At 41.9% G+C, this 15,641-nt stretch overlaps 1 protein-coding gene across 2 annotated transcripts in view; it reads left to right on the top strand.

The window, feature by feature from the left end:
- The window catches only part of GLS (glutaminase), a 267,993-nt gene that overhangs the window by 198,572 nt on the left and 53,780 nt on the right, over positions 1 to 15,641 (top strand). For both annotated transcript variants that reach the window (XM_075285137.1, XM_075285138.1), the window contains exons 12-14: positions 4,198 to 4,374; positions 7,953 to 8,084; positions 11,260 to 11,352. In XM_075285137.1, coding sequence (XP_075141238.1) covers positions 4,198 to 4,374; positions 7,953 to 8,084; positions 11,260 to 11,352 — 402 coding nt within the window. The remainder of the gene's footprint in view (positions 1 to 4,197; positions 4,375 to 7,952; positions 8,085 to 11,259; positions 11,353 to 15,641) is intronic.

The following is a 15,641-nucleotide window of genomic DNA, read 5'->3' as shown; positions in this document are numbered from 1 at the left end:
GATTCATGTTCCCCATCTCTTCCCCCAGATTCATGCCCCCCCATCTCTGCCCCCAGATTCATGCCCCCCATCTCTGCCCCCAGATTCATGCCCCCCATCTCTGCCCCCAGATTCATGCCCCCAGATTTATGCCCCCCATCTCTGCCCCCAGATTCATGTCCCCCATCTCTGCCCCCAGATTCATGTCCCCACATCTCTGCCCCCAGATTCATGTCCCCACATCTCTGCCCCCAGATTCATGTCCCCACATCTCTGCCCCCAGTGTCATGCCGTCCTCTCCTTCATCTGCCCCCAGTTTCATGTTTCACCTCAATGTCTACACACAAAAACCACTTATACTCACCTTTTCCTCGCCCCCCCCCCCCGCCTCTCTCTCCGCAGTCTCGCTAACACAGTTCTAGGCGCGATGTGACGTCATCACATCGCACCTACACAGCCACTAGCTGGAGCACAGCGGCAAAGCAAGGAGCTGAGCTGTGACAGCTCCTTGCTTTAGTCGCGTATGTATTCAACTCAAATCTGCGTCCTCCAGACGCAGATCTGAGTTGAAATCGGGACATACCTCCCTCCAAACGGGACCGCGGGACACGTCACCGAGATCGTGAATGTCCCGCGGAAATCAGGACAGTTGGGAGGTATGGACTGGGTCCTCAGTAATAGTGGCGTCTTTTTTAACGCACCGTGTGTTTTTCTGCTGGACACCCTTTGTATACTGTTTTTTTAATCTACTATGGAATAAAGAATCTGATGTTTTAAAGGCTCTGGAGTGTCTGCAGACCATCTCTTCACATTTATCCTCATCATCTTTTACCAGAGTTAAAGGGGTTGTCCCACGTCGCATACTTACTCGTCTTCGTTTCTGAGAAATCTTCTGTCTTCCGGCTTTGTCTCGTCATTGGTGGGCGGGGTCACATATGCAAAGCCAAGCGGCGAGGTGCCGCCGGCCCTGCGTGCACGCTCATAGACCGTCTAGCCTTCACAATGCAAATACAGACCCGACAGGGTGCCGGGTCTGCATTGTGAAGGCTAGACTGGTGTATGAGCATGCACGCAGGGCCGGCGGCATCTCGCTGCTTGGCTTTGCGTATGTGACCCCGGAGCGGAATAACAGCATCGCTTCTGCCGCTGCTGGCTTCATGCAGGGCAGAAGCATAGAGATGTTGCTGGCTTCACCTGTGCCGGCGTAGTCCCCAGCATCCGCCTCTCTATTACAGCAGATGCTGGAGAGTGTTAGACGCCGGCACAAGTGAAGCCAGCAACAGCGCTATGCCTCTGCCCTGCGTGAAGCAAGCAGAAGCGATGCTGTTATTCCGCTCCTCCGGTGGAGCATAGAAGCAGAAGCATAGAGATGTTGCTGGCTTCACCTGTGCCGGCGTCTAACAGTGTATTGGCGGCCCCTTCCCCCAAGGGGTAAACTACCCCCCCCAGGCTCACTCCCGTGCACTTAGCCCCTCCCCCCTGAGAGCAGGCTGAAACATCACTTGACTCAGGAGCAGCTAGGTCAGGGCTGTGGCCACAAAAAAATGAATAAAGTAATATAGTGAACAAACAAAGGAGTTCTGCTGAAGCAATGTATTTAGGAAAAGTCTTACATTCACATTTACAAGCATTATAGATAGGATCCATGTGACGGGACAACCCCTTTAAGTGAGATTCCCTTTGCATCCCTATGAACATATTCTAGTAGAATAGTGATACAGGTCTCACAAATGACCAAACCATATAGGGATGTGTGTGGCTTCCCTTTGCAGCATTAGAAAATAGATATTGTTATAATCCTCTGATGCCCCCAGAGTCACTTGCATTTGGGAGTATGATGACAATGACAAACATTTGTAATGCACTTTGATCACACAAAGGACTCAAAGCTCAGGAAGCACTGTGGAGTAGGGGAGTTAGTGGCTGCTGGACAGGTGCTCATCCCCAAAACCCACAAGGGTCAGTTGTTTCACAGGAAGCCAATTTACTGGTCAGTATATTTTTGGCATAAAATAATATTTTTTGGAGAAATCCATTGGTTTCTTCTCAGACACTCAATATCTGGGATATAATATAAAATCACAGTACTTCACAATATATCTCCCATTAAAGGGAGTCTATCATTGGGAAACCCATTTTTTACACCACGTCGGAATAGCCTTTAGCCTGTTAGTGAAAATGGGTTTCCCAATGATAGAATCCCTATAACTTTATCAAAAATCCATCTTTCAGTACTCCAGTAAATCATCGTTAAATCAGACCTTTCACAGTCTTCACTATCTGTGATTGTTTGCATCCTTTATTAGATACATTCCAATCATTCTGGCACAGTTCTAAAAATTTCTTTAGCCCCCATTCTATTTGGAGCTCTGAATCATTCCTTTATATGTTTAGCCCAAAACCGCCTATTTGAAAATGTAAAGCCCAATTAGCTTCTCAGATATCAAAAGTAACTGCACTCATTGCTTGGGAACAATGTGGTCTAGAGAAAAAAAAATCCAACTCTATATATAAACTAGTCAAGGGGGTTGGGATCAGCCTCATCTAGTCTTGCAGTCTTCGCTCTAAATTACCACCTGGGCAGCATTGCTTACTAGCCCCTCAATGTAAGACGTCAGCCTGATACCCTGCCTAACTTCTGGCACTACAGCATGTCATTTTGTGCGATGACTAAATAGATAAAGCTGCTCCCCTCCCTCCGTGACTAGTTAAGGTAAATTTGCATATCCCATTCTCAAGTTTTATAAGCTTATAAATTGATTTCAGCAACAAAAATCTTAGTTAGAGACACCATAGGAAAGGTCCTTAGGTTTTCTTTCTATTTTTCCAGCCTATCATCCTATCATAGAACCTCTTTTTTTTATGAGTAACGCGTCGGAATAGCCTTAAGAAAGGCTATTCGTCACCTATCTTTCGTTGTCTTCTCCGCGCCGCCGTTCGCCTACAATCCCGGTTCTTGTCGGTATACAAATGTGTTCTCTCGCAACACTGGTGTCGGGCCCTAGCGCTCAGACAGCATTGGAGGTGTCCCCAATGCTGCGAGAGAACTGTCTCCAGCACCGCCTCCATCTTCGTGAGGAGCGTCATCTTCCTCTTCTTCTTACGGCGATGGGTTATAACTTTTAGGCCTTGGGCCGAGCAAACTGCGCGTGCCCACAGTCCACGAGAAAATGGCTGCTCGCACAGTATTGTAATCAGTTTTGCAATCAGTTTTTCCCTCTGCGCATGCTCAGAATAAAATAGGGGGAAGAAAAAAAAATGATTGTTCAAAAACGGACACAAAGTGATTGCTAAGGGCTCGTTCACATCTGCGTTCTCCTCTCCGTACTGCAGGTTTCCGTTTCCTGCATAAAACAGAGCAGGAGACGGAAACCTGCAGGAGTCTCTTACCCATTCAAATGAATGGGTGAGAAAGCTGTCCGACCGTGAGCGGCGGTGAGCGTTTTAAGCTCTCCCCGCCAAACCGGGTTTTATAATCTGGACACAGAGTCGGACATGCAGTACTCTGTGTCCGGATTTTAAAAAAACGGTTTCGCGGTGGAGAGCATAAAACGCTCACCGCCGCTCACGGCCGGACCGGTCTGTGGTTTCCGTCTTCTGGCATGCAGAAGACGGATTCCTGGTGGTCAGCTTTAAAACCAGTGTTTGCTTGTGGCCTCTCCGAGGGAAAAGCATTTTTTTCAGCCGGACACAAAGTCCTGCATGTCTGACTTTGTCTCCGGCCGAATAAAAATGGTCTCCCAACGAAGATGCTGCAGGCGGCCACTGGCAGCCACCTTAAAAAACCCATTCAAATGAATGGGTTTTAAAGCTGACTGCCAGGAAGACGTCCCCTGTCCAGTTTCTCGGGGCGGAGGATGGAAACCTGGCGGAATGGCACAGGGCAGACACAGGGTGTAAGTGTGAATGACCCCTAATCTGTTTATGAAAAAACTATTTGGGTATCAGCTGTGTAACCTTTTGGAATAATTTTTTACCAAACTGTTTCTCTCTTTAAACTGTTTACAAGTGAATGGATACCAGACACAGACGTGAACTCAGCCTAATGGAAAACATATTTACATTCTAATTCTAGCCCTTTTATAGTTATTTTTCCCCATTCGTTAATATTTAATTATCTATTATGTTTTTCTAGCTGAAATAGTGTGCGATTTGTTTTAAATCAAGTACTGTTTTCACAAGTTTCTTTATGCTATTTTATGTTTTCTTTCTCTTTAGTTGTGTTCCATTGAAGTGACTTGCGAATCTGCCAGTGTAATGGCAGCAACATTGGCAAATGGTGGCTTTTGTCCAATCACTGGCGAAAGAGTGCTGAGTCCAGAATCCGTGAGGAATACATTAAGTTTAATGCACTCTTGTGGCATGTATGACTTTTCTGGACAGTTTGCTTTTCATGTAAGAATACAAAACAAGTTACCATTTTAGTTGTTATCTTAAATATTCCAGCAGTTGTAGTGGAAAACAAAAATGTGTTTATTTTTCCTGTAATTTGGAATATGGATACATAAACACTTTGTTTTTCACTACAACTGCTGCAACATAATTTGATTTTCTGAATTATCTTTAGCCTGCTGATCAAGGTTTGGTTTGCTGGCATTCATTTACCAACCATCTGATTGCTCTGTTGTACTGTTTATTTTTGAATACTATTTTATACTATAGATTGTATTTATATGATTTGAATACATAGTTACATATTTAATAAGGCTAACCCCTTCCCACCATAGGCATTTTGCATTTTTTGATTTTCGTTTTTGACCCCACCCCCACCCCCCATAGCCTTTTTATTTTTCCGCTATCAGAGCTATATGAGGTCTTAATATTTGCAGAACAAATTTTTCTTCATGATGCTACCATTAATTATTCTGCACAATGTACTGCAAAGCTGGAAAGAAAATTCTTAATGGAGTGGATTTTAAAAAAAAGTGCGTTTGTGCAGCTTTCTTACGGGCTTCGTTTTTACAGCATTCACTCTGGAGCCACCTGTACTCTATGTTACGGTGCGATTCCGGGGATACCAAATTTATATAGTTTTATTTATTTTTAACCCCTTAACAAAAATCCAAAACTGCAAAATAACTTTTTTTTACACTTCTTTGCACGGGGCTATATAGGGAGTCTTTGTTTTGCGAGACTATGTTATAGTTTTTAGTTATAGGTTTTAGTTATACCATTTTGGGGAATTGTTATTGCTTTGATAACTTTTTATTAAATTTTTTATCACAGGCAAAACTGTGAAAGAACAGTGGTTTGGCACTTTTTATTTTTATAGATTAGTAATCTGGGCACAGACACAGGGGTACCTAATGTCTTTATGTTTCACAGTATATAAGTACTTTTGTATGTGTTCTAGGGAAAGGGTGATTTAAACTTTTAGGTTTTTTAAAAAAATGTTATGCATTTATTAGACCCCTTAGAGTCTTGAACAATCCAGACATCAACAACAAGGGATGCTCATTCTTCATGGTCATTTTATTGAATCACTGATTATCAATACAGGAATAGGGAAATCCATTTTTCTTTTGTATGAGAAAGCAGGCGAAGTGGACTTCCTGATATACTTCCGTCCCAGATTCTTCTTTATGTAACTAGCTTGAGTCTTTGACACAGAGTTAGACAGGGAATAAACTGAACCATGAGGCGGATTTGTCCCAGGAATTAACTCAATTGTACATTTTCTGATAGGGTGGCAGGGTATCAACTTCTTGAAGATGTGAGCATAAGACAGTTAGGTTTGGTGGGACAGAAGGCCAGGAAGAAAGATGTACTTTTGTGAGACAGCTGAGGTGACAGCCAAACCTTCTGTAGAACTTGTCCCATGCCAGATTATGACAGGAGAGTGCCAATGGAGCCATGATAACCTCGAGAGTAAAGGACTGATAGAGTCAGGCAAGACATACAGGGAGATCTTCTCTGAGAGCAAGAGCACCCACTTACAACCCAACCCATGGTGATGACATACTAGACAGGTTCTGGTGGGGGCGGAAAGAGTCGAGTTAACATTCTGTGTCGCAGTGTTGTTAACTGGTGATTTTAACTTGTGCTACATCTGTATATGTAATAACTTTGCTCAGATATTGGTTTGCTATTGCCAGCTACTTCTGGCAGTATAGCAGAACAGTATTAGTAATGTATAGGGGATAGACTGTTCCTTATTGCACACGCTCCTTTCCTGAGAGAGAAATGTAAAACTGTATTACAGCCATAATGGGAATATTATCAGCAGAAAAACTGATAGGACACCATATATGAAGGCTTATACACTTATTTCCAGTTTTTATGAAAACTAAGGTACCCTTTAGAAAACTTTAAATGACTGGGGTCCTACAATCTTCATATAACCTAGGGTCAATATAGCCTTTATCTATTCCTATCTACTATTTATAAAAAGCTAGCCTTTTTTGCATCAATAGAAATGACATTACAGTATCTCTAAATACTGCATAATAGTTAAGGCTGAATTACAAATACAAAAACTGTTGTTCCCAATTAGATAAATGCGAAATGAATTAGATAGGAATGATCTCTGCTGCAGTCATTTCACTCTCATTTGGCTGCTGCATGGACTATCGGCAGCACTTCCCTAATTATACATGGTGATGTGCTGCCAATAACAAGCAACTTTTTAAAATTTTTAGTGACTACATTTCTTACATATAAATTGTCAAATTATTTGTGAAATACACTCACCGGCCACTTTATTAGGTACACCATGCTAGTAACGGGTTGGACCCCCTTTTGCCTTCAGAACTGCCTCAATTCTTCGTGGCATAGATTCAACAAGGTGCTGGAAGCATTCCTCAGAGATTTTGGTCCATATTGACATGATGGCATCACACAGTTGCCGCAGATTTGTCGGCTGCACATCCATGATGCGAATCTCCCGTTCCACCACATCCCAAAGATGCTCTATTGGATTGAGATCTGGTGACTGTGGAGGCCATTGGAGTACAGTGAACTCATTGTCATGTTCAAGAAACCAGTCTGAGATGATTCCAGCTTTATGACATGGCGCATTATCCTGCTGAAAGTAGCCATCAGATGTTGGGTACATTGTGGTCATAAAGGGATGGACATGGTCAGCAACAATACTCAGGTAGGCTTTGGCATTGCAACGATGCTCAATTGGTACCAAGGGGCCCAAAGAGTGCCAAGAAAATATTCCCCACACCATGACACCACCACCACCAGCCTGAACTGTTGATACAAGGCAGGATGGATCCATGCTTTCATGTTGTTGACGCCAAATTCTGACCCTACCATCCGAATGTCGCAGCAGAAATCGAGACTCCTCAGACCAGGCAACGTTTTTCCAATCTACAATTGTCCAATTTCGATGAGCTTGTGCAAATTGTAGCCTCAGTTTCCTGTTCTTAGCTGAAAGGAGTGGCACCCGGTGTGGTCTTCTGCTGCTGTAGCCCATCTGCCTCAAAGTTCGATGTACTGTGCGTTCAGAGATGCTCTTCTGGCTACCTTGGTTGTAACGGGTGGCTATTTGAGTCACTGTTGCCTTTCTATCAGCTCGAACCAGTCTGGCCATTCTCCTCTGACCTCTGGCATCAACAACGCATTTCCGCCCACAGAACTGCCGCTCACTGGATGTTTTTTCTTTTTCGGACCATTCTCTGTAAACCCTAGAGATGGTTGTGCGTGAAAATCCCAGTAGATCAGCAGTTTCTGAAATACTCAGACCAGCCCTTCTGGCACCAACAACCATGCCACGTTCAAAGGCACTCAAATCACCTTTCTTCCCCATACTGATGCTCGGTTTGAACTACAGGAGATTGTCTTGACCATGTCTACATGCCTAAATGCACTGAGTTGCCGCCATGTGATTGGCTGATTAGAAATTAAGTGTTAACGAGCAGTTGGACAGGTGTACCTAATAAAGTGAGTGTATATCCCCTTTAAGAAAGCTCTTTAAAATATTAGAATACCCTTTAATTTTGCACTGTTCCTTTGATCTCTTCTAGGTTGGACTCCCAGCAAAGTCTGGTGTCTCAGGAGGTATCCTTTTGGTAGTTCCTAATGTTATGGGCTTGATGTGCTGGTCTCCACCATTGGATAAATTAGGAAATAGTGTTCGTGGGATTCAGTTTTGCCAGGTTTGTATCTTAGTATTGTAGTAGTATTGTATTGTACTGTATGTAGCATGCTGAATTCTTTTTGATTCATTTTGCAAATCCAACACCTACATCTTCAACAGCATGGTACAGAAATTAGTGTCATTCACATCAGGCCCAATCCCCAGTGGGACTCCCAATCAAATTTCCTCATCTCATGCAAACATACACATTAGTGCCAGTTTCATATAATGTGAATTAACCCTCCACATTATCTTACAATGACTTCTAGAGATGAGTGAACTTCACAAGCTTCTTGTTAACAAATATTCCTGAGATTTGGCCCTCAAGTTAGTCTCAAGCTGAACTTGTTCAGCATGAGCTGGAAACACTATCCTTATACTCTGGGGACACCTCAGAGAGGTGAGTCAAAGTAAAAAAACAGTTATACTCTCCTTGCCTAACCTCTCCTGGGCATCCTTACAGCATCTGGTCGACCCCTTGGTGTCCTCTTTAGGCCTATTCCGTAACAGGTCTAAAGAGGATGCCAGGAAACTACAAGACTTCCAGGAGAGATGAGATACAGTGAGTATAACAGTTTATTTTTACTCACTTTCCTTGAGCCTCCACTTACTATGTTCTGGGGTCTGAGGTCTATTGTGTTTTGTATATGTGAAATTATAAGAAACATTGTATATGTTATGAGAGAAAAAATGCCTTTCTTCAATTACCCTTGTACAGTGATGTGGGATTTTTTAGAATTAAAATCAGATGTATAATTATCCAATTATACCACACAATCATTACTTAAATAGAAACAGCTGTGTAGAAGGCTTAAACCTCACAAAAGTGAGGTTACAAAATACTTTTCACTTCAGTTTCATGCCACAGGCCATATTCCATGGCAAAACTGAGTCCAGCAACAAAACTTAGGGTACTTCTATTGCATCAGTAAGGTCTCTGCTATGTAAAACAGAGTAGGGTTTTAAGATATGCTACACAAGCTCTTTTGAAGACATTCCAAGAGGCAGACAACCTAAATGATCATTGATTTAGTTGTTGGTCAAGGAAACTTAAGTGCAGCTTAAGATAGATAAGTCATGCTTACTTCCCTTTAAAAACAGAACATGTCTAGCAGAGCCATCGTCACAGAACTGGCAGATACCTGTGGAACTCCCTCCACTTTTCAGATACGTCTGGCAACAAGTGGTCTTAATGGACACATTTGCGCCATAAATCCATACATCAACAAGTGGTCAATTGCTGTATCCAGTCCTAGGCGTTTGATACTTTCACCTTGATGTAAAGTATGCATTTTTATTGATAAACTGTCTGCATTTTTGTGGAAAAACACACCATAATACAGAATGATGTGCCATAGTGGCCCCTCCACACAGTATAATGTTCCACAGTGGCCCCTTCACATTGAATAAAGTTCCATAGTGACCTCTCCACACAGTATAATGTCCCATAGCAGCCCCTCCACACAGTACAATGGTCACTAGTGGCCCCTGCACAAGATAATGATCCACAGCAGCCCCTTCACATAGTATAATATCTCATATTTGCCCCTCCACACAGTATAATGCCCCAAAGTGGTCCCAAAGAATTTTACAAAAATTATTGGTTCGCCACTCACAAGGTATTATTATACTCTGGAGCTCTTCAGACCCGAGAGTAGATTAACCTGAAGCCCAGGAGAGGTGACAAACATAAAAATTAATGTTATTCTCCTTCCTCTGACTCAGGTACAGAGCTGCCGAACGTCAGTGACTCACCTTCCCTCAACTGATTGGATCTCAGGGGTTAAGATGGAGTCATGACGCATAACAACGCCGACATCCTAACACCAGTATCTGACGTTGGTGTAACATTGCTTTATACGTTTGAACACTTCTTCTGGGCCTCTGCTTATTATACTTGGTGGTCTGTAGAGACTCCAGAGTATAACATTAGCAGTTTGTTTCGGACGTGTTTTGTCTGCTGGGCTGCCGTGCCAGGGAAATATGTCTTGTGTGCCAACCCCTGTAGAATTCTGATCCATAGTGGCTGCTTCACACAGTATAAAGTCCCACAGTTGCCCCTCCACACGGTATAATGTCCCTTAGTGGCTCCTCCACATAGTATAATGTCCCATAATGACCCATTCACACGGTACAATATCCTATAGTGGCCTCCACACAGTATAATGATCCATAGATCCCCCTTCACACGGTATAATGTGCCCTCCACAAAGTATATGGCGATGTAACCCCTGAGGCCCTATCAGTGGTCTCTGACGTCAGGCCAAGGAGTCCAAGAAAGGCGATTAACATTGTTTTTCTATGTTTGATCACCTCTTCTGGGCTTTAGAACTCAGGGTTCTAAAGAGTAATAGTTTTTTGGGGGTGGGGGAGTTCTTTACTTTTTAAATATTTTTAAACTTTGTTAATCTTTCTTGCTTTCCTTTCTTTCCTGTCTTTCTTTTTTTAAACATATATTTAATTCCCGCTAGGATACCTCACCACTAGGGGGTTCAGTGACTAGTATTATACACTGCTATATCCAAGAGTGCAGTGTATTGTGCCTACAACAAAACAAAGATAGTTCTTTCTCTAAGCAAAGGATCTCACCTTGAGCCATAGATCAGTAGATGGTGAGTGCCATAGATCAGTAGATGGTGAGTGCCTACAAGAGAGTTCGTCATCATATTTCTCATCAGTGTTTCTTAGTAAAGCATGCAGTATACAATGAGTTTTGCAACTGAACCTAATACCTTTGTTAGTGCATAATATAGTAATCACAAAAAAAATCAGGGATTTATATACATGATACAACAGGATAAAATAAAGAGGGGAAGTGACATCACTTCACATCAGGATGAGGTCAAAGGTAAAAACAAGGTAATAACTGCTAAAATTCCACCAAGAACCTATACAAAAACTTTGCTATATCCAACAATAATATTAAAACAACCCACTTTTTTTTCTTCGAATTCTTCGCCCTTTCGTTCATTTAGCCTATGGGGGTTCGCTTGTTTCTTAAGGTAACCGCTTTTTTGTTTAAGTGGAGTAGGTTTTCATTTGGGGGTCCTCAAGTGGACCCACAGAATGGAAACACAAATGCAGGTGTGAATCTAGAGTCGAACCTACGAGCACTTTTTATATGTATACAATATCTATTGTATAATAGCATAGAAAATCCACTTAGTTTATTTTTGTATTATTTTTTATTACAGGATTTAGTATCTCTGTGCAATTTTCATAATTACGATAACCTCCGCCACTTTGCAAAGAAACTTGATCCACGCAGAGAAGGAGGCGATCAAAGAGTAAGTACAATGTTGTGTACGAATGTATTGTTATTTGTTTTATGGCACAAAAGCCAACATTTCTATGCTAAGAGTGCTACTTTTAGAGCTCTGTATGACCCAAAATTTTAGCCCATAACATTTTAAACATTTATAATTTTAAATTCATGCCAAATATAAATTTTCCAATATTCTCCATATTTTTCTTTTTTAACCACTTCAGTACAGGGCCAATTTGTGGTCCAGGATCAGACACATTTTAGGTTTATTTTGTATGTGCGGTTTTGAGGGCTGTAACATTTTTCCCGTATGTCTCAGTCAACTAATTTTTGCGTCTTTTTTCGAGGACACATAGGGCTTTATTTTTATGTTGTTTTTATTTTCAAATGTGTCTTCATTTTTTTTATATCCTGGAAAATATAAACAAAATAGGAGGGAAATTGTGTCTGGTTTTCAATTTATTATTTTTTTTATTTAATAACACAAAGTGTCACTGAAAAACTTTACAAAATAGTTTTTCCTCTCCGTTACGGTAATTTTTATTTTGTATGGTGTCGTCAGGGGTGGGGCTATAACCTTTAATAACTGCGTTTTATTAGCGTATTATTAATTTTTTTTATTTTATTTACTTTTTTTAAACTTTTTAATTATATATATTTTTTTTTTTTTTATTTTCAGATTGTGTCCCCATAAGGTGATAAGAGACCTTTGGGGACATCTGATCACTTTTTTTTTCCGTACCGGAGGCTGATTTCTCCTATAACTGAGGCTGCTACATTTAACCCCAGATGCAGGAGGCAGCTTACTGAGCTGATCTGGGTCCTGTAGGACCCAGCAGCTCTGTTAAGACGTGTATTGTGCCAAATTGAACACGCGTTTACTCCGTGTGAATTGACCTTTAGGATCCATACCTGGGGCTGAAACCTATTCCAGACCTGTACTGGACTACACATAGGGGGAGATATACCGTGACTCCTGCACTCTGCCTCTCACCTTCTCACATATCCCCTTCTCCCCATGCTTTATTCAGACCTGTAGGGCGGCACAGTTTTAGCCTTCAGACAATGGGTCCTGCAGTACCCTGCAGCTTGCCTGCCCTGTGTTACACAGTGAATTTAACATTTTGTACAGTCTGAAACCATCTGGTGACTCTGGCGTTTCTCTCCTTGGCATGGCACATCCATGTTAGAGGGGAGTGAACAGTAATGAGCTTAAAGTGTCGGCCCAGGAAATAGTACCTTAGGGACTCTAGGGCCCGCTTAATGGCTAAACACTACCTCTCAACAATGCTGTAGTTTTTTTTCAGGTGGTGTAAGCTTTATTCTCAGGTAGGTGACTGGGTGTTCTTCACCACCCATCGTTTTAGACAGGACTGCACCTAACCCTACATCAGAGCGTTTTATCACCCCTCTTCCTATTACATACCCAAGGTATTTGGCCTCTTCCAGACCCAAAGCACACTTTTTTGAGTTGGGTGTTAAACAGTCTGCCCGGAGGGAATTCAGTATGGCTTGAACCTTTGGCAAGTGACTTTCCCAGTCCGTACTAAAGATGACAATATCATATAAGAAAGCTGAAGCATACCTTCGATGGGGCCTATGTCCATCAATTTCTGGAGGGTTGCTGGAGCCCCATATGAACCAAATGGCATAGTCACATATTGGAACAGGCCATCTGGGGTGACAAATGCAGTTTTTTCTCTGGCCTCCTTAGTGAGCGGCACTTGGCCCATTTGGGGCATTTGTTTTTTCCTCACTGTTGACGTTCTGGTGTTCGCTCCCTGTATGGTATATTGATACTGTCAGCATGTCGACTGGTATGTATGTATTTGAACTAGTTCCATCTTCTTCAGTCATTTATTGACTCCCTTGAGATATTTATTCCTTTTGTCATTGACACCATCTATTAGTGGTGGTTTCACCACTCAGATAGTGAACACATCTTTTGTATTAACTACCTTTCGGAGTGTGCACTTTATTAGGACTGTCTATACTTAGCTTCATTTATTTGAATAATTATATTTTCTGTGTACTATATACCTAAACGTGTCAGGGGCTACCTCCAGTTCATCACTAGCGGGAGGGTTATGGTACTGTCCGCCAGTCCAACAGGCGGACCCCGCTATGTTGTCCTCCATTGTGTTAAATGTCTTTTAATATTTTTGATTTTCAATAAATATCTTTGCTATTTTTTTTAACCTCTTGGTCCCTTGAGTTTGTGTTGTGCTATCCTCAATTATCTGTGCCAACATATTTTTTACCTCCTCAGGTATGGCTTGTCTATGAGCTTCAGGCAATTAGCTTAATCGAAGTATATCTCAAGGGACCAGTCTCAGGGTATTATATAGCATAATCTAACACCACTAGTATATACTGTTGACACCTAGCAGACTTTACAACAAGACCTACCAAGTCCATGGCCACTCTTTCAAATGGTACCTCTATAATGGGTAAGAGTATCAAAGGACTCCTGAAGTATGACACAGGAGCGGTTGATTGACACTCTGGGCAAGAGATACAATACTCTAGAATATGCTTATCAACTCCTGGCCAATAGAAATGCTGTAGAATGCGTTCTTCGGTCTTCTTCGTACAATAGGTATCTTCCTAACACATGCTTATGTGCCAAATCTAAAACTACCCTTTGATAGGGCTGGGGCACTACCAATTATTAAACAATTTCTCCCCGTATTTGGTTCACCCTGTACAGTAGGTCCTGGTTCACGGACATATAGGAACTCCTTGCCAACCCCTGGATACTGGGGTTCTTCATTTACCACCTTTAAATAGTCCCTGGCATGAGCCAGATTAGGATCTCTAATTTGATCACTCCCAAAATTGTCACGGGACACCTCAAGCTTAGGCATTTTGGGAACTCCCTGCTGAACTCTGCTCGGCAGCAGTCTGTACGCTCTGGGCCTCTCTTGCACCAGTACACTCTCCTACTGTCCTCTGGTCGACCAAAGCCTGGCTCAGCAGCGTCAGCTTCTCCATAAGCAGCAAGTTCATCTCCCTCTGCTGTGCCTGGGCTTGCTACTGTTGTAGGATGAACGGCCCAAACTGCTTCACAAAGTCCTCCATGCTGGCGGTCTCATTTTTAATCTCTCCTGCAGCCTTCACCCAGAACATAGGAAAGGGGAAAAATGGGTGTATGTCTCTTTAAGACTGTTTAAATTGAGTATGCCCACATCCAAAGCACCATATGTGGGAAAGGTAGCTAAGTAGCAGCAATGGTACAGACCCAAGCAGTCAGAGACAGGAACACAAAATCTGGTGCAAACGGGTTTATTTAATAAAAACAAAAAAATAAATAAACCTTCACCTCAGGTACAAAAATAAGTAAAATAAAATACAGCCTTAACCCTACCCTTAACACTACTGTCAGTGTCCGACAGGTAGTGTCCGCTCCTAGTGTCCATTCAAAATCTCCCACGGACATTAGGAGTGGACACTAACTGTGTCCGTGACAGTTTTCATTCATTTAAATGGCGATCGGGTGCGTTCTTTTGCACTCCGTGCCTGTCCTTAGCTGTCCGTTTGTAAAGGTGTCCGACTTTTCAAGCGGACAGCAAAACCCGACATGTAGGTTTTTTCTGTCCACTTGAAAAGTGTCACCTTTTCATAATATATACACACATATATACAGTAGATAAAGCAAATCCTTTCATTGTGTTTAAAAATCAAAAAGTACTTTTAGAACCTGGGGAATCAATTATAATAATCAATCAATGAAAAGATTTGCTTTATCTACTGTAAGTATGATATAATCTATATTATAAATACATATCAAATATCTTAGTTATAGAATGAAGTGCAGAGTCCAAATATAATTCATCACATCCTATAAACGCATTTATAATAGAGTATTTACAATTTATGAATGTATAACACATATTTATATAAGGTGTGATGATTTGTACTTGCACATACTGTAACTATATGAAGAAGATATTGTGACTTCTATTCTATTTAGAATATGCATTATGTCATATTTATATGCATATTAGATATCTGATTGTATAGTCAGAGGTGGATATTTTTTGGAATGTGACATGCTGAGCACCCACCAAAGTTGTGTGTGTGTGTGTGTGTGTGTGTGTGTATAAATATATATATTTATTTATAATGCGTATATATTACACAGTAAGTAAGTGTCCATTTTCTTGTGGCCTATGGGCAGTCTGCTCTGCCCGAGGCCTACAAGTTTCACCGCCTGCACCGGAAGAAGATGCATGAAGACGACGTTTCAGAGGAAGATGGAGGCAGCGCCGGAGAGTTCTCTCGCAGCATTGCAGATGCCCCCAGTGCTGC

This window comes from Leptodactylus fuscus, chromosome 8, assembly GCF_031893055.1.
Source record: "Leptodactylus fuscus isolate aLepFus1 chromosome 8, aLepFus1.hap2, whole genome shotgun sequence".
In the NCBI taxonomy this organism is placed as follows: domain Eukaryota; kingdom Metazoa; phylum Chordata; class Amphibia; order Anura; family Leptodactylidae; genus Leptodactylus; species Leptodactylus fuscus.
Note: the sequence above shows the minus strand (reverse complement) of the source record. Positions and strands in the feature narration are given on the sequence as shown.